The sequence below is a fragment of the Prorops nasuta genome, unplaced genomic scaffold, assembly GCF_024137725.1.
Source record: "Prorops nasuta isolate Cenicafe-Biocafe unplaced genomic scaffold, Cenicafe_Pnas_1.2 PNAS00019, whole genome shotgun sequence".
Taxonomy (NCBI): domain Eukaryota; kingdom Metazoa; phylum Arthropoda; class Insecta; order Hymenoptera; family Bethylidae; genus Prorops; species Prorops nasuta.
The window spans coordinates 4,327,231-4,349,158 of record NW_027116816.1 but is presented as its reverse complement, the minus strand read 5'-3'; the positions used below and the strand labels follow the sequence as shown (position 1 = coordinate 4,349,158).

The 21,928-nt window shown below is 33.4% G+C and overlaps 4 protein-coding genes across 7 annotated transcripts; 2 read left to right on the top strand and 2 right to left on the bottom strand.

Moving 5' to 3' along the window:
• Positions 1-137: 137 nt before the first annotated feature.
• On the bottom strand, positions 138-1,524 carry slv (saliva). 2 transcript variants are annotated; one of them, XM_066738738.1, is made up of 5 exons: positions 1,093-1,524; positions 917-994; positions 807-841; positions 559-743; positions 138-492 (listed from the first exon to the last, which is right to left on the bottom strand). In XM_066738738.1, the coding sequence occupies exons 1-5, from the start codon at positions 1,167-1,169 to the stop codon at positions 277-279; spliced, it is 591 nt and encodes a 196-aa protein (XP_066594835.1). In that variant the 5' UTR covers positions 1,170-1,524; the 3' UTR covers positions 138-276. The 2 variants fall into 2 exon arrangements, with proteins under 2 accessions (XP_066594835.1, XP_066594834.1); XM_066738737.1 differs by having other exon boundaries at positions 559-841; positions 1,093-1,501.
• Positions 1,525-2,983: 1,459 nt separating this feature from the next.
• Positions 2,984-5,640, top strand: LOC136780503 (allatotropin-like). The gene is made up of 3 exons (XM_066738901.1): positions 2,984-3,209; positions 3,539-3,851; positions 4,296-5,640. The coding sequence occupies exons 2-3, from the start codon at positions 3,547-3,549 to the stop codon at positions 4,450-4,452; spliced, it is 462 nt and encodes a 153-aa protein (XP_066594998.1). The 5' UTR covers positions 2,984-3,209; positions 3,539-3,546; the 3' UTR covers positions 4,453-5,640.
• A 2,570-nt stretch (positions 5,641-8,210) lies between these two features.
• Positions 8,211-14,797, bottom strand: Pka-R2 (cAMP-dependent protein kinase type II regulatory subunit). Its single transcript, XM_066738900.1, has 8 exons — positions 14,148-14,797; positions 13,672-13,763; positions 11,006-11,089; positions 10,777-10,883; positions 10,433-10,691; positions 10,184-10,342; positions 9,988-10,090; positions 8,211-9,913 (listed from the first exon to the last, which is right to left on the bottom strand). The coding sequence occupies exons 1-8, from the start codon at positions 14,359-14,361 to the stop codon at positions 9,783-9,785; spliced, it is 1,149 nt and encodes a 382-aa protein (XP_066594997.1). The 5' UTR covers positions 14,362-14,797; the 3' UTR covers positions 8,211-9,782.
• A 333-nt stretch (positions 14,798-15,130) lies between these two features.
• Vps20 (vacuolar protein sorting 20) lies at positions 15,131-17,645 on the top strand. 3 transcript variants are annotated; one of them, XM_066738771.1, is made up of 5 exons: positions 15,131-15,942; positions 16,170-16,251; positions 16,316-16,425; positions 16,541-16,959; positions 17,032-17,645. In XM_066738771.1, the coding sequence occupies exons 2-5, from the start codon at positions 16,186-16,188 to the stop codon at positions 17,076-17,078; spliced, it is 642 nt and encodes a 213-aa protein (XP_066594868.1). In that variant the 5' UTR covers positions 15,131-15,942; positions 16,170-16,185; the 3' UTR covers positions 17,079-17,645. The 3 variants fall into 3 exon arrangements, with proteins under 3 accessions (XP_066594868.1, XP_066594867.1, XP_066594866.1); XM_066738770.1 differs by having other exon boundaries at positions 15,131-15,977; XM_066738769.1 differs by having other exon boundaries at positions 15,132-16,003.
• The last annotated feature ends 4,283 nt before the right edge of the window (positions 17,646-21,928 follow it).

The following is a 21,928-nucleotide window of genomic DNA, read 5'->3' as shown; positions in this document are numbered from 1 at the left end:
CAAATCATTAAACATTCATTAATAGCACTTTCACAATAGCTTACTTCTTTTAGTACAGTTGAAACATAGGAAAAAGTTAATTCTCAATAAAGTCAAGTTTCAAATGTGTAATTTAAATAAAAACACAGTGATTAGATGATCAATTATATCTTTATACAACATTTAAATTTCTTTTATATTATGTAACAATACACTGATTTACAAATATCTACTTTATAAAATTATTTTTTATCTATTAAGTTCATATAAAATATATATGTATATTTGATCTTTCACCTATAACATATACGATTGATTAGATTGTTTAGTTGGATATATTAAAAATAGAGATAACTGAAATGCAGACAAGATACAACCCATAAAGTTTGGTATTTGTATAAACAAATCATTTATAAGACAACCGTATGCAAACCACTGACAAGACACGACAAGAGATGCTACTATTATTGGGAATGGTAGTGTTTCTGCACTTCTAACTTTTATCACATGAGCCTGAAAGAAACAGGAATTAAAAATTGTATTGCTTTTTGTAATTTAAAACTACAAATATCTACTTACCAGCATAATTAAAGGAGATGCAAAAAATAGTATTGTTAAGCTACAACTGAGAAAACCTATACGTTCTGTAGCTAATTTTTTATCATCTTCATAAATACAATAAATATAAACAATTACTAGAAAACATGTTGCAGCTGATAGCTGTTTTAACGTTGCTGCCTTCTTCACAGAGTATGTAAGAAACACTATAATATAGGATAGTTGTAGTAAACTTCCAAATATGTTTACCAAAACTACAGATGAATCACCTATTAAAAGTCCATATCTGAGCCACAAACTACATCTGCAAGTAAAATATAGATTACAATTAAATGAAAATAATGTATAATAAACTTTTAAACTTTTTCTTAATACTTACGACATATAACATGCTACAAATGCAAAACCTGAAGAATCTCCTGTAGTACCTTTCTGGAAGTACTTTTTACAAACTAGTCTGAAATTTAATAAATGAAATAGATAATTAAAAATGATGTTAAAAAATTAAATTTCTAGTTCAAATACAGTTGTATAATAAGCTTTTGTTTTACACACGTTCCAGCCAAAAATTGCAATATAGTACAAATTGAAGCTGTGGTTGCTAAAGCTTCTTTAATATTTAACCAAGTCATAATTTGGCAACAAAAATTGCTATAAAATATTATTTTTTCACATAATGACTGTACTATAACCTTCAAATATAACTTAATGGTTCAATAATTATTGAATTAAAATCTCTTTATCATTGAGAACGTTTTATCTATATATTACTCATTTATATATAATTATAATAATCTGTTATAATAGAATTATTAGGACGCCACAGCTGTGACGTTTTGTTTGTTATCATCTATGTATACATATGTCAGACAATGGTGATAACTCGGTATAACTGTGGTAACACTACCACCATCACATAAGCTGTATACATACATACTGGTACTATATAACTCTAATACCAATTAATACCACTAATAATTACATACATACTATACTACAAGAGAAATAAGGTAAGATTAGGTTTTATTTTTTTAGTAAAATTAAAAATATGAGCGTAAATAAATATGCATGAATTAGAAAAAACTGCAAAAAGAAAGTTATTTAACGAAAAAAAAAAAATACATAAACAATTTTATAAATTATCTAACTACATTAATATTTTTCAAACGTATATATAATGTCAAAAAAATAATATAAAAAAATTAATTTTTTAATGAAATTTTAGTTATGAAGAAAGATTTAAAATTGTGAGAGAAATCTGCAAATCTTTAATAATGCAAAGGAATTTTAAAAATAATCACACAAGTAATGTTTTATTAATATAATAGATTATATTATATTTTATAGATCTTTCGCGGAGAACAAGCAGGTTGAAGAATTAAAATATTTTATGGTTTAATTAAATTTTAACGTACACTCGTGTGCGAAAATTAATTATTAATTAAAATTGAAAAATAGGAATAGAAAATAGGATCAATTGGTTCATGAGATGATAATGTGCACTTTTCGGTCTCATTTGACTGGACTGAAGAATGAAGAGCTTCTGCACTTGGAGGAAATAAGAGGAGGATGGGCGGTGATTGGATAGGATGTTGTAGGTTGTGGGACGACTGCAGTAAAAACTAATGTACGCATCGGCGTCGAGGTAGGCGACGAGCGGCGCCGGCGTCACCGGCGTCGCCGCTGCCGTTCAATCTTCTAAAAGGCTGTTTTACTGCAAAAAACCTCCCTATGCCTCTTATTTATAAACAATTTTCTTTAGCAAATAATCTTCAAGTTTCTACATATCTCTCATACAAAAATTAACAATAATTCCTCATATTAATCTATTACAATAAATCTGAATCTGCTTTGTCAGCTAAATAAGATTTTCCTAAATTCACCATATTTATAATAATATTACATCGTAAATTTCACATAACTGATATTTTTACATAAACTACGAGTGAAATGCATTCGCGGGTAATGGCCGTAAAGACTCGGAGAACCTTTTATGAGAATTAAACTCGTTATTGTTATATTAAATCTGCATTGCAGTGACCTTGGTTTTATAAATAGTTGTATCATAATCAGTTTACTTAATTACAGTATTATTAGCTATAGTTTTGATTAGTATATTTTGTTAAATTCACTGCTATCAAGGTATTGAATCGGGTGTAAATTTATGATTTGTTTAATAGTAAAGATGGTAAGGGATGTTAGCCGTCGAGAGTGACGAAAATGGTTGCCACTATTTAGCATTAAGGTGCTTAGTGATGATCCATGACACGTTCTAATTTGTTGATGCTTCGGAATGCTGAGAATATGGAATATCCTGGATTTTATTGAAATCGGAGTAAGCGGAAAAGGGAGTGTGGCCGTTGAAAGCGGCGGCAACGGCGGCTACAGCGTCTCCGTCGGCGATTTCCAGCCGCCGTTCTGCCTCCAGCATATAAAACCAGGTCGAATCTCGTCCGGGACTCAGTCATCGCTGCTTGCTTATTTAAAAAAACTGTACGTCTTTTCATACACAATGGTAAAAGACTACAAATTCGGATAAAGGTCGCTCTTCATATTCTTGGATTCGTTGCAACCTTTTACTATAGATACACAGAAAAATTAATTCTGTATACCAAATTCTAATTCTTATATATCAAAGATCATCAATCACAGAAAACGAACATAATAGTCAGGTATACTACTTTTCATTGAGTAATCGTAAGTTTCTAGTCTCAAGAATTTTATACACCGTAAGTAAATAAACCATAAAAACTGCAATAATAAAGGTACAGCTCGGTACGTATTATTTTGTAAAAATTAAGTTAAGAACAATTTTTAATATAATTTTTGAATCTCGTGGATCGTAAGAAAGTTTTATCTGGTTATTATACAAATTGAAAGGGTTTATTTAAGAAAAGCTATGTTAGAAGTTTGGTGAAGAAATTTGTGGAAACGTATATATATATATAAATTGTATAGTAAAGTTGTGACGTAAGCAGTGATGATTTCTAATCGAAAACAGGGGAAAATATGCAAGTGCGTCTTCTACTGGTATCTGGACTCCTGCTGGTGATCGCGATAGTTTTGGAGTTGGCCGAAGCGACCGGTCGGGGTCAGAGCGGTGGTCAGCGTTTCGTGAAACATCGCACGAAGCCCAGGATGATTCGTGGATTCAAACCGGAAGGTAAAACTAACGCGATTGGCTTCGGAAAACGACAGGACATTTACCAAGACGCCGAAATCCAGGACCTCCCAGACGATGACGCACGCGAACCAGAAAAAAGAGATAGGCGTGACAGAATTCTCATGGCGCTTCTACGCAATTTCCCCGGAGGGTTGGTATACTTCGATCAGTTTCACGCTAATGCCAAGGGAAACAGCTCGCAATCAAGTCGTTGTCCTTGTCGTCCTCGGCATCAACCCTTATTGCAATAATTAGATAATAACGCTAAATTCAAGGCTTAGTCCTGTACCAATAATTTTTAGTCAATTGCAAGCGATGAGTTGAAGAGTTAAATAGTAGAATTAATAGAATGAAATATCAATGAGAGATTTAACTGATTTCTTAATATATAAGTAGAAATATCCTCTTCTGGTCACCCCTAGTGTTATGCAGGGGTATTCAGGATTGGCGTTGAATAATAGCAAATTTTTACTTTGTGTACATTTCTTTAACGTACCGGTCGTCGATATCTCTCATGGCATACAACGTATGTGTATTAAATAAAACTCGATATTTCCAAAAACTAATATTCGGAAAAAATTCTGGTACATTTCAGAATACCATTGGAGGCTTTGTTGAACGAGAATGCGAGGCCTTTGGTGGCTAGTAGATTGCGACGACCCGGATACAGTCTGAACGAGGAAAATCCGAATGAAGAAGATTTATCCAATCCAATGTTCCTTGATCCAGCACGAACCGTCTCTGTACTATAATTTAAGCGTTTATTTTTAGCCCCAGCATTCTTTGTGTATAGTTTATTAAACGTAAAGAATGTGTGAATGCTGCTCGGCATCGTATGACAGAATCAATTGATTGATTTAGAAATAAAGTCTATTGTTCCTCTGAACAAGACCAGTGGACTCGCGGGATTAAGCGATATATTTCTCCACGAAGACCCGTTGCCAACCACCATTGTATTTTTTCAAAGCCTCATCCGCCATTCAGTTTAGTCAATTTATCTGAATAAACAAAAGTTATCAAGTCTCACAATTTTAATTCCTTTTTCTATTGGTTCCTTTTGAAGTTGTTCAATTAAATGAATTTCAAGTTTTAATGTACTCGACAGATATGTTCTAAGTTTCAATTCTCAACATTCTTTTTTTATTGAATAATTAATACTAATTTAAAATTTCAAGCATTTGACTAACAGTACAAGACTACAAAATATATTTAGGAAAGGAACCATTTGAATAGTAAAGGTACTGATGAATATTGTACACATGTGTGTTTACAATTAAAACTGATCATTTAACCACTAAGGTTGTCTTAGCGTTAAATAAATAATTGTAACAAGAGTAAAAGAAAATAAAAATTAATCAAGTCCTTGAAAAGAAAATTCTCAACGCGAACAAAGCTGCGTCTTTCTTAGGAGAAACAAAGGATCGTTTATACGGTTTTCTGGATAGAGGATTTCTTGTGCACAAAACATACATTAAACCACTTGTACGCCAACTCTTTTTTACCATGACATTCCTTTATTTGCTGAAATTTTCAGTACCGGTATGAAGACAGATTTCGGTTAATTTACAGTTCATGTGTGGGAAGATATAATAATCTGGTAGCTTAGCCAACACTAACAGCGATCTTCTTTCCGCATTCTACCACTGTCGCACTCATGATAAAAAAATGTATTACAGGACAATTAAATTCCACAAGCTCGTTTTAAAATTGGACGATATGTCGATTAATTCCCTCGCATTTACAATTATTTACTATTGATAATTATAATCATATTGTACTAAAACAAATACAATCGATAGTCAATAACTAAGATCATAATATAAAAATGTATAACCATTAATCATAACCATGATTGACAAATATTATTATGAATAGTAATAATAATGATAACAATACGAAGTAATACTCTCTTGTAAAAAGAAATAAATAATCTAATTGAACGTGAGTTAGATTTTTGTACTGTTCCATTTATTTATCGGGTGTATACTATAATACTACACATATACACATATACATGCATGTACTGCATTTATATATGTATATATTTATATATGTGTATCCATTCATATTGATTCTCGTAATTTTTTACTAGCTAATGTTTAGTTTAATTGTTTTTTTTTTACAGTATACTATGCCTCTTTGTCGCTTCACTCGCCTCTCGAATATGTTAACAAATTTGAGTTCCCCGATAAAGCAACTATAAGAATATTCCAAGGATAAACTTCTATTGTCACTTTACATTTTGCTTCATCTTTTCTCAATTAGTGGTGTTTTTAAATCATTACATGTGTTGCAGAATGATGCATTCAATTATATCGACAATTGAGTACTGTAACAATCAGAAGTAATCAATAATTAGCCATGTATACTTCTGATTGTTCGTCATTCATACGCGTCATTTTTAATCTCGCAATTTAGAAAACTATAGTAATGTGAAGTCAAAAATTAATAACGTTTGTATACCGAGTTACACTGATCAAAAATATTTTCTTTGCTTTCATACAATTAAATTAAAGTGACAAAAGAAGCTTGTTCTTAGAACAATCTCAGAAATTGGTTCTTTTATTGCGTCGTACGAATATTGTTACACCCTGTATCCGTGAACGCAACTTGAAATATTTAACTGTTTCATTGGCAGACCATAATTCAAATGTTAACTAAAACAATATTCCAGAGGCGAATTTTCGTCTGCTTTTTCTTGGACGACCGCGCAAGCCGTTTTAACGCTAATTGCCCAGGGAACCTGCCACTGGTCATCAAAATCCATGATTAGCACAACTTAAAACTTCCAAGGAATTACATATCGAAATTTCATCGAGTGTCCTGACACAGTAATTAGTCGAGCTTGTAACAAACTTCAAGATAAAGCTTACATTATTATAAAATAACAAGCAAGATTATCAATTTCGGTCTCTTCGACATGATCAAATAAAAATGTCAAAATCACCAAGTGGTTTATCAATTTTACCACTACTCTCTCTCTCTCTCTCTCTCTCTCTCTCTCTCTCTCTCTCTCTCTCTATCTTTCTATCTATCTATCTCGGATCATCTTTTTTTAGACTAGTTTGCATAAATTCTTTCAAAAGCAATTCGTATATATAACCCTTTACTGTTTATTGTTGCATATATAAAACAGCGTTTTTTTAGAAACTTTTTTACATTCCCGTTTCACTTTCAAGATTTATTTGTTTTCACTTATTTATGCAATATGTTGAGACCATATAAAAATGAAATGTAAAAAAATAATTCGTGAAAGAGCAAAGCTGGAATATAAAAAAATTGTTAAGGAAAAGGTGTCGCACACATTTACTGCCTAACAGTAAAGGGGTAAAATTTCTTTGGGAAATATTTTTTAATTTAAAAAATATTAGATGTGGATCGAATGAATGGACAATAGAGATTCTTATTTTAGCAAGAAATAGAGGGATAACAGAAGCGAGGGAGGTTAAAGGGAAATAGTCGCTATTTAAACCGGCAGTGATGCTGCGCGACAAACATATTGGTAGGCTGAAACGAGAGATAGTCTCAGGTAAGCACATGAACGTTAAACATTGGATTCCATCTCTTTTTTTAGCTTTGGTATATATTTCATTAGCCAGGACTTTCCAAGACTATGATCTCTGACCCTTAGATTTTAAGTACAATCGAGCACGGCCGTACAGAATACTTTCACAATACTTTCAGAACAAAGAAGAATTAACATTTATATAACATCGTTCACCTCGCATTCATTTAGGAGTTTTTAGGATCCTGCCAATTCCTTGTGATCATTTTCTCTCTACGTCTATTTATCTATCTAACTACCTATCTATCTTTTTTTCAATATGAACTCATCGTTAACCACTCCTGAATATAATTATAATTACTAATAGATTAATTAACAATTGCAATAATTGTCTACAATTAAAAATTATAATTACTCGAGCCCGCCAAATATGAGCTTTCTGTCAGGTTAACGATTTATAAATATCAGCTTATAATTATAATTATCAATGATCAATCAACAATTATAACGACAGTCGAATACGATTAACAATTAAAATTATTCATTTAGTACGAATATCTTTTCAACATTGAATAAGCTTGCTCGTACTTCTTTCCTTGAAGTATTTTCTTTTCAATTAAAGCAGCACCGCTACCAGATTAATATTTCCTATAAATATGATTTTTTAGTTATAATCATTAATGATCAATTAACAATTATAATCATCAAAATTTGTCCCAATTAATCCTATGTGAACGTACTTATGTTTATCATTTCGAGAATTAGCAGCATCGCTGCCAGATTGACGTTTTCTCTGTATGTTTTTGTTTATTTTTTTTTAATAGATTTTTTAAATATTTTTTTTCCTTTCTTTAATTATTAGATCAATACCCGATCAGACCAGCTGGAAACGAGCCTTGTTACATACACACACAGTTATGTAGCTACGCGTGTTACGCTTCACACACGTTGGTTACACCACAAGACAATACGAAACGAAAGGGCACTACTAACCGTAAGTACGCACATGTATATCATATCAAGTTTAGAATGCCAAACGCTTGTAACATGCGATACCCATAAAATGACGTCATTCGGAAATGAGAGAGTATCTTTCTGTCATAGTTTCCTGTAGCTTTCTTAAATTTTGAAGCTTTTAAAAAGTTGTGTCAATGGCCAAATGTTTCCTAATATTAATTGTAAGCTTTAGAATTTCAGTGAAATGCTAAAAATGGTATTAACTAATATTTCGCAGAATCATCATAATGGCTACTTATAAGAAAAGAAAAACTGACAAGTAAGTTTCTTGGCATAAAAGGCATCTAATGTCTCTATCGCAACGTTACAAACGCTCGCATAAAATCTACAATATATGCTTAAAGCTAGTAGCCAATAATAGCATTCATGAATATGACAGAATGAATCGCGTTTGCAAATTTCATCTTTTCTTTGAAGGAAATAAACGACAAGAATATATCTAGCGATCGATTATCTTGCACATTAAATATGAAATACATATCTACGCAACTGATTTTTCCCTTTCGTGCACTCTTTCTCTCTTTCTCTCACAAACACACAAACACACACACACACACACCCTTTATCTCAAATCACATACTGTTGATTGAATACAATGCTCTAGAAACTTTCTGTGCCCGCCCGTGTCCTAGCTTGGACCCCACGAAATTACAAAGCATTAAGTATATATCGCACGGCGAATATATTCTTATTGCGCGGTATGTGTATATAATATAATGTATATATATATATATATATATTATATATTTTTATAAAGAAGCAAAAATGGTACCACGGTACATATTTCCCTATATAATGGCACGCTTGACACTGTCACTAACGTATAAACCCAAAGTAACCACAGAGCTGTAGCAAAGTACATGCACTCGACGCAATGGCATTGCGCATGGATTGTAGGTGTCCTTATTTATCTTTCTCACGGAATACACGTGTCTATATATTATATAGATGATATGGAATAAAGGTCGGATAACAATTACAGCGAGATTACAGCGAAACAGGGAGAAAGTGTCGAGACAAACAGACTTTGTTTTTGTCGATTAGATAATATAAATAAGCGCGCGCTGGGGCGGAGCTCCTGGGGTGTATAACGGGTTGGGTAATACTTATTTTTTTTCCCTTCCTTTTCGTCTAGTACAGTCTTAGAGAGTCATTGTAATAGCACGAAACACACACAAGGGGTTCAGGTCAGAGCAGTCTACGGATTTGTTCAGTGTACATTACGTGTGTGCGTGTCCTATGCGCGCTCGCGCTGCGCCCGCGCTAACGCACCTGTGCTACAGGTATAAACTTAGTAAATATTTTAACCAGACAATTCTTATTAGATTTGCTTTTTTTTGCTTTTTCGATACTAGATGTACGCGTCTAATTCTTAATTGGACAGTCATACGACGACAATCAGCTCTGAGACGACTTCAGATTGAGACACGCGGATTTTTTGAGATTCAGAGTAGGTGGTACACGAGTTTTTTCTGCTCAGTTTACACACTACTGTACGAGGCTAGTATATATTGTACGTCGATCGTACAGAGCCGCGTACTCCGACTAATCTAAGGTAGTTCATCGGATGTCGGAGATATTGGTTTTGCTACCGAAGATTTTCACTAGCTGATCCTCGTAATCGTCGATGTTGCGCTTCATCAGCTCCATGCATGGTCCGAGTAAGCGCTCGAATGCCTCTACGTCCAAAACTGCGAAGATTCGAATTTAATTGGATTAACGAGTATTTGAGAAGGAGAACGATCAACTAAAATTTACTACTTACAGGCTAATTTGACATCCCCAACGGCGTAGGCGGAAGCCGCACGAGGTTTATGAGTGACGAGTGCAAGTTCACCTAAGTAGCCACCCGCGGGTACACGATTGATCTATGACAAGAAAAATTCATTCTTCAGTAATGTGTCGGTGCATTAAAAAAGTACATTCTAATCACAGATATCTTATTATTAAGAATATCTCACCTCCACTTCTCGACCATCCTCCCCTAAAATTGTAAACCTGATAACACCATCCTCGACAAAGTACATTCCATCCGCAGAATCTCCCTGTTGAATAATTTGTTGACCATCAGCATATTGTTTTGGTACCAGTGCATCGGCAAGATTCAAACGCTCGTACGACTATAAACGACAAACAATCATTTTCAAATACCAGTAAATAATCCATTTCTAATTTTCATCCAGTGAGCATTATTTTTTAAATCCTTTTACCTCGAGTGATTTGAGCATCGGGACCTTATTGATAAGGCTCTCGTACATTTTGCGCTTTCTGTAAGCGGATTTAAGTAAGATACGTCGGAAGGTCTGCCTATCCATGGCCCAAAGCGTGCCCGGAGTAATAGCCTTAACGGAAGCTGCTCTAGGCATATTATACAAAAGAGCAAGCTCTCCAAAAGCACCACGGTTATCGTACGTATGGATTTTATTTTCCACTCCTTGAGGATCTCTCACGTACACCTCGTACCTACCGCTGCAGTATAAAAACAAGCCACGTTACGTCACGCTACACTATCTTACTCGTTGTTATTCCGTCTTCGCAGAACATCCTACTTTACCTTTCTATCACGTAAAAGTTGTCGCCATCATCACCTTGTCGAATAATGAATTCTCCGGCTTCCACCGTTTTCTCAAACATCGCGTCCAGCACATCGGCCATTTGTTCCTAAAAATGTTTTATTCAATTACCAAATTGTAAGACTTTTCTAGTTCCATTAAGCTTTATTCTTCGGCGATGTAACCATGGTTTTTTAACGATGGATTCTTAGAAAATTGTCGGAAACTTACTTCATCCAATGCCCGAAATAGTAAAATATTCTTCACGCTCTCGCTGAGCCTCTGCCTTTGGCCGTCGGTCTTTGGGTGCACCATCTGCAATACAGAAAACAAAGATTTTTGGTGAACTGCGGCAAATTGATCGATCTTTGCGCATAGCCTTCCTTCCAGCCAGCCTCATTTCCATTACAGCTAACTAACGCGAGTCAATAATTCCCAAACAATCGAGCGTGTCTCTTTTTCAAAGTCGGAAAGAGGGAGTTGCGAATTTTCATCCACACCGACTCAACATACACAAACTTTTCTTTCGCGCTCTTGTATGTTTTTACACGTGGCACAAGAATACACAAACAATGCACCATCGCAGAAGTTGCTGCATTGTTGATTTAGTGCAGATGTTATAGATCAAGCTTCGCGGTGTTTCTGAATGAGAAAATGAAACGAAGAAGTATAACTAGTTGCAATAGCTAGTCAATAGTTAATAATTATAAAAATGAATAGAAGTTAAAGAAAAGGTTGTAACGGAATATCTCTGAACTACTGAATCAACCGTGGTTGAAGGTTCATCCTATAAGTTCATAGATATATTTAAGAGGTATTATTACAGCTATTAAAATTATACTAGTTACGTAAACGATTAAAAAAGAAGAAAAGGTCATAGTAGAATATCCCTAAACTGTTAAATGAACCGTAATTAGAAGTTCATCCTGAGTTCACGCGTATATATTTTTGAGTTAGAAAGAATAAAGTTTTCAGGAACTTTATTGGCTATTATAATAATAATAGTAACAAAAACTTATAAAAAAAAGGAGAAAGAGCTATAGAGGTATACAGGGTGATCGATAAGCCGTGGATGATCGTTCATTACAAAATTCAGCATTATCCTTAGTAATTAATAGTTACATAAAAGCTAATAAAAAAGAGAGAAAGACTCTTACAAACGTATATATATACTATATAAGAGTGATCGATGAATCGCGACTGATGGTTCGCTCTAAAATTCATCGTTGTATGCAGTAATTAAGTTTCATAAACTTAAAAAAAAAAGAAATAGTCCATGCAGTGATAGACTACAGAGTGATCGATGAACCGTGGTTGATGATTCATTCTAAAATTCATCGGAGTCGTTGCGAGAGAAAAGGGGAGAAACTGTGAAATTGTGTAGAGGATGCATGTATATAGCGTAGAAAGGGCCGGTGTCTTAATAATAGTATATTTGGAGTGATGGAAGAGCTGGTGTGGCGACGGTTCATCCTTACGGTTCATCGGTGTCTTTGAGCGGGACTTTTCAAGCCTCTTGGTCCCTGGCATCTTTTTCATTCACATGCGAGGCCACGTACATAGGCGTATACGTGACAGAGTGGCGACCAATACGCTTGCTCACTGGCGCAGGCAGGCAGGCACGTGAGTACATATAAACGGAGGCCGCACACAAAAATATAGAGCTGCGCGCGAACGAGTGCACACACACACACACGGAAACCTACGGGCTCACACACAACACGTGCAAGAGTTCGCGCGCGCATGCACGCACACAGATAAGTCACGTTTGTGGCAGGTTATCGAACACGCGCTCTGACGTCACAAAGGTACATCTCTCGCATCGTCGAGCAAAGTAAATCATCGCGTTTCGTCACTCGAGCAGGCCAAGTGCGATGGTTTCACCGAGAGTCTACCAAAATCTTTCTCTTTCTTAGTCTATCGCTATATATATACGTGTACAGCCGCACACACGCTTGCCAATTTGCCCCTCGTTCGGTATTTCTAATTCGACCTCCTCCCAATACCCCATTTTATACTCCTCGCTTCTCCATCCTACTTCCTCCTTCTCCAATCTACCTTCACCCGACTCATTTATTATTAGACAGTTTATTACATTTCGTTCATAGCTCACTCCTTTCGTACATTCCACTTAATTTCATAATTGACCAAATGAGAGAGTACTCGGCAAAGATTAGTCGCTTAATCTAATGTACTACGTAATTGAACCGTTCCACTTAATATAACTGCTTCTCTGGTATTCTCATCCATTCCCTCCATCCACGCTTGTGATTTCTTTCTTTCTCTCCTTATCCTCCTCATTCGGCAGACTTTAATTTTTTTCACGCCTACTTTAATCCAGACTTATAGGATTCACGTGTTTTACGTCATTTCACGTTTCACCTGTTCAATCCCAGCCATGCGACTATTCGTAAGGTTAAATTTGACATTCCTGCAAAATTCTGTCGACAGACGTTCGAGGGAAAAGAACAAAATGAAGCGAAAAATTATGTGCAATAAGCTGAGCAGAAAAAATGTTTCCAAAAGTTAGTCAGCAAAATTCTTCATCCTCCCTGACAAAAATGAAACCAGCGACGAATAATGGAAGGAGAGTATTGCAGGAATAATGCATCTATATATAGGATTACCGGGAAATCTGGACTATAAAAAGAGAATAATTGGAAGAAATAAAAGAATAAAAAGAAATTAATTAAGATAAACGCAATTAGATAAAAATAATGATATAATAATCATTTGTTTAGAAAAATCAACAGTGGAACAGTTCTGTGGGAATAAAGGAACAACATTATCACAATTAAAGGTTCTCTTTAAAAGAGATACTCTGATAACCCTATCTACACAAGCACGAATGATTCGACTAGATTGAGATGAAACTATAAAATATTATACGTATCTACCTTGACTCCATCTTCTTCCTCGTCTTCCTCGGGATTATAAGTTTCGGCAAAGACACTCTTCCTCCTTGTAAAGAATTTAGCAGCCAGTGGTTCTAAACACACCATTTATTCATAATGTTAGAGTTTACAATAGTTCAATAAAAATTTATATGAAAAAAAAAGGGTATTCAGTTATTTCGTGTGAAAAGTCAATACACTGAATTTGGAGTGTATTGAAATGGTACATTTATAATTAAACTTTACGATCGAACGAATTTATTGTCGAGTGTTTAGAAGCGTTCTTAATAAAGTGATATTTATGTGTATTTGTTATAGTTGGGTATTTGGTAGCATAAAATGTGGCTCTCAATTCTTTGAATCCAATGGAAATAAGAAGAGCCAAGATATTATTGTTCAATCGGGCGAAGGGTTGAAAACTGGAGCAAATAAGATGGGAGGTTTATAAGTAGGTTTGAACGATAGTATGGTTTACTTACCTTCGTCGACGGATTCGTCCGGGGTCGAGGAACACGTCTGAATATCCTGAATTAATCGCACCTGTCGATTTTCTCGTAATCGTGTAAAGAAGTCCACCGCGTAATCGATTATATCTCCAGGTTGTTCCAGCAAGTAACTAATCGTGAATTCCAAAAGAATGTCCCGCAGATCGTCTGGCACTGAGATTTTGCCAGGATTGCGTTGACAACTCATTTTTCACGCGCTTTTTGAAGAAAAGCGCAGTTGTTGATCGAGTGGCGGCGAAATCTTTTTTGGCTGCTGTTGTAGTGGACGATCACGACTTTTCAGGTTACTTCGATCGTATTTGGTCGAAAATAATGTCGGAACTATTATTGGCAAGGCGAGAAAACGTAAACTCAACCCCCCTCCCCCGCGATCCGCCCACCTTCGCACAATTTCTCCTCTCAACTTCCTCAGGCGATTTACTCCGCAATTTTCAGTCCGCTTGAGATTCTGTACGATCTCGCCGAATCTTCTTTAAATATCAATCCGAGCTTCGCGGTCCGTGTAACACCGCATAAGTACTGTGAAACATACAACGAAGCGAACCCAACTTACAGTTTTTACGACCAATGCGACTGGCTAAGACCGTCGCAAATATGGCGAGTATGGCGACACCGACATACCCTTCACTTGTCCACGAACTATGAATCTCTATGTGTGATTATAGAGGGTTATTTCCTAATGGCAATCACACATAGGAGATGTCGTGTTATTTGACTATAGAATTTTGGACTATAGCAAAATTATAATTTTATGTTTAATTTAAGAACTAAACATAGTGAGCGAGATTAGTTGAGAAAAAATGATACTTATAATGAATAATGAGGCAATTGTACAAAAACAACCATTAAAACTTAATTGACTATTGTTTTTATTTCATATCATAAAAGGTATAGTAAACGCTTCTGTGCTATAGTTAAATAACATGGTTCCGTCGTTAGAAAACAAATCCAACTCTCTCAAAACCTCTTGTCTTCTCCCGTTCTCAAGCTCTATAGCTTGTTTCTAACCCTTGCTCTTGCATTGCCTACATCAAGTGTAATCCTTAAATCTAAGTTTTGTTTACTGAATTTCTATTTGTGATCAGTAGTGAAGTTTCTGCCGGGCGTTTTTCTAATAGTGGCAAGCACCTATCTCCTTACTATAGCTTATTAGATTTGATAAAAGCTTAAAGCATTCATTTTTAATAGCTATTTTAGTTCAACAGCTTTCGTTATTGTTCATGGTTATTATTTTTTCTTAACAATCCTGCCCAAAAAGGCTAAATACATAAATTAAACAGAAAATGCTAATTTTGCTATAATCAATATAGCACTATAGTCAAATAACAAAAATCTCGGCAGAGTCCTAACTTTTCGGTAGGGATAAAATGGCGGCGAGATAAGAGATGACATCATTCCCTTACTTTCTGCTTTATCCCCATACAAATTACGCGAAGTCGCGATTCGCGAAACGCAACAATTAAGTTTGTTCATTTTTAAAGCTTTTAAAAAAGGATCCTCCCTAAGCCTCCCTTCAACTTACAAGTTACAACACTCTACTTGACTCTACTTGACTTTAACAAAAATGTTGACAAGTAGTTGAAAGAGTAGTGTCTTTAAGTCTATCATTTCCTCTTTATTTTAATTAATAGTACTTTGTCTGGGTTTAATTTTAACCAGTTTTAAAGTTATTGGCCTAATCAAAAGTCTAATCATTTTATAAATGGAAAGGATCAAATGAATATTATACCAAAAATTAAACCACATAGATTGAGTGAGGAACTTAAAGGTTATCAGAGATTGATATCGTTAAAAGAAGCAGAAGTATTTATTATTATGCCCTGTTGATGGTAACAATTAAAAGGATTTGTTCCTTTTAACTGCACTACTTCAAACAATTTAGTTTCCCATTTTAACTTATCATAGTATTGCAGTGAAGAAGAACAAATTTAATTTTATCAGTTATACATCAAATTTGTGGATATTTATAATATCAATTAATTCTTCATTTTTTAGGTAAATTTGTAACAACATGGGTATACTATTTTCTAAGAAAAAGTCATGTAGCCGTATAACTGAACATGATAAAGCTGTATTAGTAAGTATAAAACTTATTGCTATAATTTTAAAAATATTTTAAAACTACTTAATTTTATTTTAAGCAATTAAAACAAACAAGGGATAAAATAAAACAGTATCAGAAGAAGCTTGAAATAAGTTTGGAGAAAGAACGATTATTAGCAAGAAAATTGGTCAAAGATGGAAAGAAAGAGTAAGTTTGTAAGAAATTATTTGGTATTTAATTATAATCTACACATGCAGCTTAATATTTTTATTGATTTAACAAAAATTACCATTTTTATTATGTTATGGTTAAATATTTTCAGGAGAGCATTACTTCTGTTACGGAAAAAGAGATTCCAAGAACAACTCTTGGTAAAAACTGATGGTCAACTTGAAAATCTAGAACGAATGACACATGATATAGAATTTGCACAAGTAGAAATAAAAGTAGTTGATGGATTAAAAGTAGGAAACACTGCGTTGAAAAAGTTACAGGCATTATTATCTATTGATGATATTGAAAAAGTAATGGATGAAACAAGAGAAGGTATAGAAAAACAGCAAGAGATAGATGAAATTCTATCAGGTGAGCTGACAGCTGAAGATGAAAGTGAAGTTGAAGCAGAATTTAACACTTTATATGAAGCTGAAGTTGGAGAGTCATTACCAGAAGTTCCAGAAAATGAAGAATTACCTGAAGTGCCAGAGGATATTCTAGATGAAGAAACCAAAACAAGGAAAGGTATAAACATTTTAATACAGAGTATAATATAATATAATTATCATATATTAATAATTATATGATTACAAATAGAAATACCAAAGGAAGAAACGAGAGAACCTGTAGCATTGACTGCTTAAAGAAGAGACTGGTATTCTCTGTAAGTTTTCTTAATACCTCGTAACTTTATACGGTATTTTGTATATTATATGTACAGCCTATCTTAAGAAAATTTTTTCGCTGAAGTGTGAATTGTTAAAAACTGTGGAAGAAACAGTTTACCATATTGTAGCAGATATGGAAATTTATTAAACAGTTTATTTAGATAAAAATTCATTTGATATCTGTAACGAAATTATGTGATTCATTTTGGATAAATTAGGTCATAATTTTAAACATTTAAAAGGTTAATCTGTATCTCAAATTAAAAAAAACTTGAAACAAGAAGATAAATAGTGGACTCTTAATATTGAAATGTATATAAACCTTTGCTTATTAAATATTTAATTTATTAACTCGGCATTTACTGAAAAGTTTCAATCAACATATTTAAGGGCAAAAGATATTGCATATTCTGCCCAACAAATGTTTTAATTTAGACATACATATGTACATATAAATACAAATGTTCTTTGTATTTCCCATTAAATGTTTAAACATTTTTGTAAAAAGAATGTGTCTCGTGTGAAATAAACTTGTATAATATACATTTACTTTTTATTTTTCTGTTACTGTGTTAATATTATTTTTATAATAATAAATAACATTATTTTAACTTAAATTGTTTACATAATTTTTTCCATAAGAAACCGCACGCATGTGATTAACTATATAACGGAAGTTATTTCCTCTCGAATATTATCTAGCAGAAAAGATTCTGTCTCCTTATCGCTCATTCGTTTTGATAACAATCTTATGAGAAACTTGCATAAATGTATTCCGCGCATTATAATTGCAATGTAATGAAGGATGCCAGTTGCCTGCAATTTATCCAAGAATATACCTACACAATGTGTATCTTTCGCACGGTTAACTAAGAAACAGGAAAACAAAAGAAGTATTTTTACAATGGAAACTTGATCAGTTCCATTTTGTTTCAGTGCTGAAAAGAGTTTTTGCCCTTTGATCGAATTTGATTTTATGATGTCTAAGACGAATATGAGCACAAATAAGAATGGAGGATTAACACGTGAAGCTGATTGTGATAAGATATCTCATATTTAGTAGCAGTATACATAGACTTCCATATAATTTTCAGTGTAATATTTATAATAATGGCGCAGCTAAGAGATTTAATTCTTAAGATAATATTTATAGTTGTTTAAATAGGACGATGCAGTATTATCAGTCATTGATTAAATACTATCCATGAGCTTCTAAAAATGATAGAGTACTCACGAAAAGTTCTTAATCAAATAAGAATATATTTTTAGCTGCAGGAACCATACGTCTTTTACCTTATATTTGACTATCATTAAAAATTTCCATACTTGAAATTTTCCAACTTAAACTTTATACATATACAGAAGCTCATAATTAATGGTATTTTTATAGATAAGAAAATATAATTTTCTTTGGAAATGAAGGTAGACTATTTTTTCTATTACGCGATCTTGCAAGAAGTAATATTAGTGCTGTATGTACAGTCGCCACTGTTTGCTAACTAGAATATTTTAGCAAAACTTAAATCTAATTGATTATACATTTTAATTAATAATTGTATTAATTAAGCGTGATATCTCAAAAGATTGTGAGCAGCAAATAAATATAGAAATCTATTTTCGTTGTCTATATTAATCTAAATCTTAAATGCAAGTGCTTGCAATAATTATAATTATTATTAATTTACATGATAATAGTTTATTAAAAATTAAGAGAAGAAAGAAAAAATATATTTTTCTACATGAAACAGTACGACGTGTGATTGTAATATTTCAGATCTATAATTCGTGCTTTTGTGAACGGCCGTGAGTAATGATACTTAAAAAAACTGTTTAGAAATTAAAAAAAATTAGAAAGGCGTAACCAAAGTTATTAAAGGAAGGCAAGCAATGAGGTAGCGCGGCACAGGAAGTACATTAACGATTCGTTATCGATACTGTCTGCGAGGATCGACAGTTCCGTATTTAAACTGGATGACCTTCTCCAAGCGAGGAGAGAAAGGAAGACCGTACGTATAATATTCTCTGACATTGAGTTCCAACATTCAGCTTCCGAACATCAAAGTCGAATCCGTCTCTTTATTCTCCAAACGAAAATGCTTATTCTTCCTTCGTAACTATAAAAGATAGAACTTACGGTTCAAAAAATAATTCAGTATATGGTGTTCGTTGCTTTTGTTTTTACAAAATACAATCAACGCAAAGTAATGTTAAAGCAAACAATACAAAGGATGATACATTTGGAGTTACGCTCGGAGCACAGAGAGGATGTAGTTAATTTTACGTTTATTACAGTAGAAAGTAACTGCTTTTTGCGTGCATATATGTCTAACTTCAAATGCATTCAAAGAATTTAAGCTGGTCACTATGACTGAAATGAGAAAAACCATTTCAAAGTTAAACAATTTTACCAAATGCCTTGGCAAATATCACTCGCAAATATTTTATCTAAATTTCAAGTTTCATTTTGGTATTTACTAACTACTATAAATGAATTGTAGAATACTACTAATATCTCATTCAGATTCCGGATCATTCTCTGGATCTTGATCTTATATTTTTCATTGTCTTATTATAACAAACAGCTGTACGTGATTTAAAGGAAATATGAAACTCTTATCAAACAACCTAAATTTGATACAGAACTTGATATCGATCTTTGTAAATATATTTTTCCAAATATTAAGAGCCCAGCAAATTATGATTTCTGGTACTTTCCTAAGTAAAATATATCGAAAATTTTCTTAAGATAAGAGTAGTTGAAATTCATTTTAATCATTAGCTACTAACAAGATTCACACAAATAGATCCTTATTGGGTTTATTTTTACTTTTTATGCGATGTATTAATTATAAAGACATGATTACAATTTGGACAGTTTTTTCCCTTTTCACCTTAGTGTCAGTACATATAGTTAACAGGATGGAATAACAATTTATTTTACAAAAAGGTCGAATTTTATTTTTACTTTGCAGCACTCAACAGTCTGAAGATTGTGCAGTATCAGTATTGGATAAGGTGGATTAGTATCGAACAGTTGTTTATCCAAAATGTTGTTTTTCCTTTTCCTGCGTACGAAGATTATAGCTATAATTATAAAACTTCTTATTAAAATAAGTTTGGTCATTTGCCGGATCAAGTTGGAAATTCGAAAAGTTTGTCTTGAATGGTCAATGTCGTTTCGAATTTTCTCAGCTGATGTCGCCAATGTCTATTTTAATGCTTTTCTTGTTAACTTATTATAGACTTACCAGTAAACAGTGCTCTTTACGAGCACGGGAGACTTGGAGTTATTTTTTTTTTCTTTGTCTATTTTATCTCTGCGAGCAGCTTCGCGTAGCATCAGAAATTCATGTAAAATTGTCGCGCTACAGCACGTGGTCTGGTTTGATTATTAAGTGCTCAGTCAGTTGTTTGGGGTCTCTTTATAAAGTATACTGCAAGATAGTGGCAGATTATCGTGCAAATTATAAATAGATTCGAGAGACTCCTAGACCCGGTTTAAGATCATTTATTGTACCGTTGTCCGAAATAAAAATTCTACTTTAAAAAAGCGGTTAGACCGTGTGCTTGTAAATATCTTAATTAATATGTGATTCAAGGAACGAACATGAATCACCGTTATTGCCACATGCTTCGCACATCCGACATACTTGTACATCGCTTCTTTTTTTCTAGCATGAATTCGCGCGTGAGAATCTAGTGACGTAAAGATCAACTCTGTGACAAAGAAGTCAATCAGGTTCATGCAGGATAGATAAGTGGAAAACTTAGATTGAACTGGAAGCCATTAAATAAAACTTATTTGTAATCTTGCGAGACACGTGATGCTCCAGCTTATTTTAATGCTGATTCATAAAAATTGTATGTGACATTACGATACCGATCGTTAAAATATTACTAGAGCGTGATTCTTATCAAGAGTAGTATAGAAATTTATGAAATTATTTATACAGAAATATTGCACTCATTTCTGGAGCAGATCTCGGTGAGAGGAGTTCACATCTCTCGTCACGGTTTTTATTCGTAAAATAATTTAACGCACAAGTCGATTGTGAAGTTTAGTTTCTCATAGAAAAAAATCTCCTGTAAAGTTTACCGCGTCAGGCAGAATAATTTAGGAATGTAATGAAATCTTAAAGGTTTTATTGAGTTAAATTGTAATAAATGAAGATCGGACTATATATTTGGTTATTATAACGGGCTAGTTTATTGGTAAAATAAAATTTTAAGAATTCAAGAAATCGAGTGAACAGTACTGTAAAAAAATTGTTTTATTATCTGTAGTGTTTACGATGTTTTTATTGTGTGTCCGTAATATACGAAGCAAGGTGATTTTGAGAAATTTTGTGACAACAACTACTACAGGTAACTTCTGTTCTGTACTACCAAATATTTGTCGGTCCGAATTAAAGAAATAAAATTCAATCTTATACATTTATGCTGTATTCTGATAACCATTAATTAAGTAATTACATCAGATATATGCGTGATCGTCTTGTTGCTTTGCTATAGTAGTAAATTTTTTTCATAATGCAACCATACTGTTATTAATCACGTGTACCGATAAATTTATTTTGTTCGGAAAATCCTTGACGGAATTGCAATAAATTTACCTATGAAGATACACTTTAGCTACTTTTCATGGTATGGAACAGCATAAAAATTTTAATATCTACTGGAAAACAAAATTTCTTTAGTAAATTATGTAAAATCATTGCATAATATTACTAGTAGCAATTACCGACTGTTTAGAAAAAAGAAAAGACATTTGTTTTTCTCAATTGGAGCGTAAGTAAGGTACAAGAAATTGTTAAAATCGCGATAGC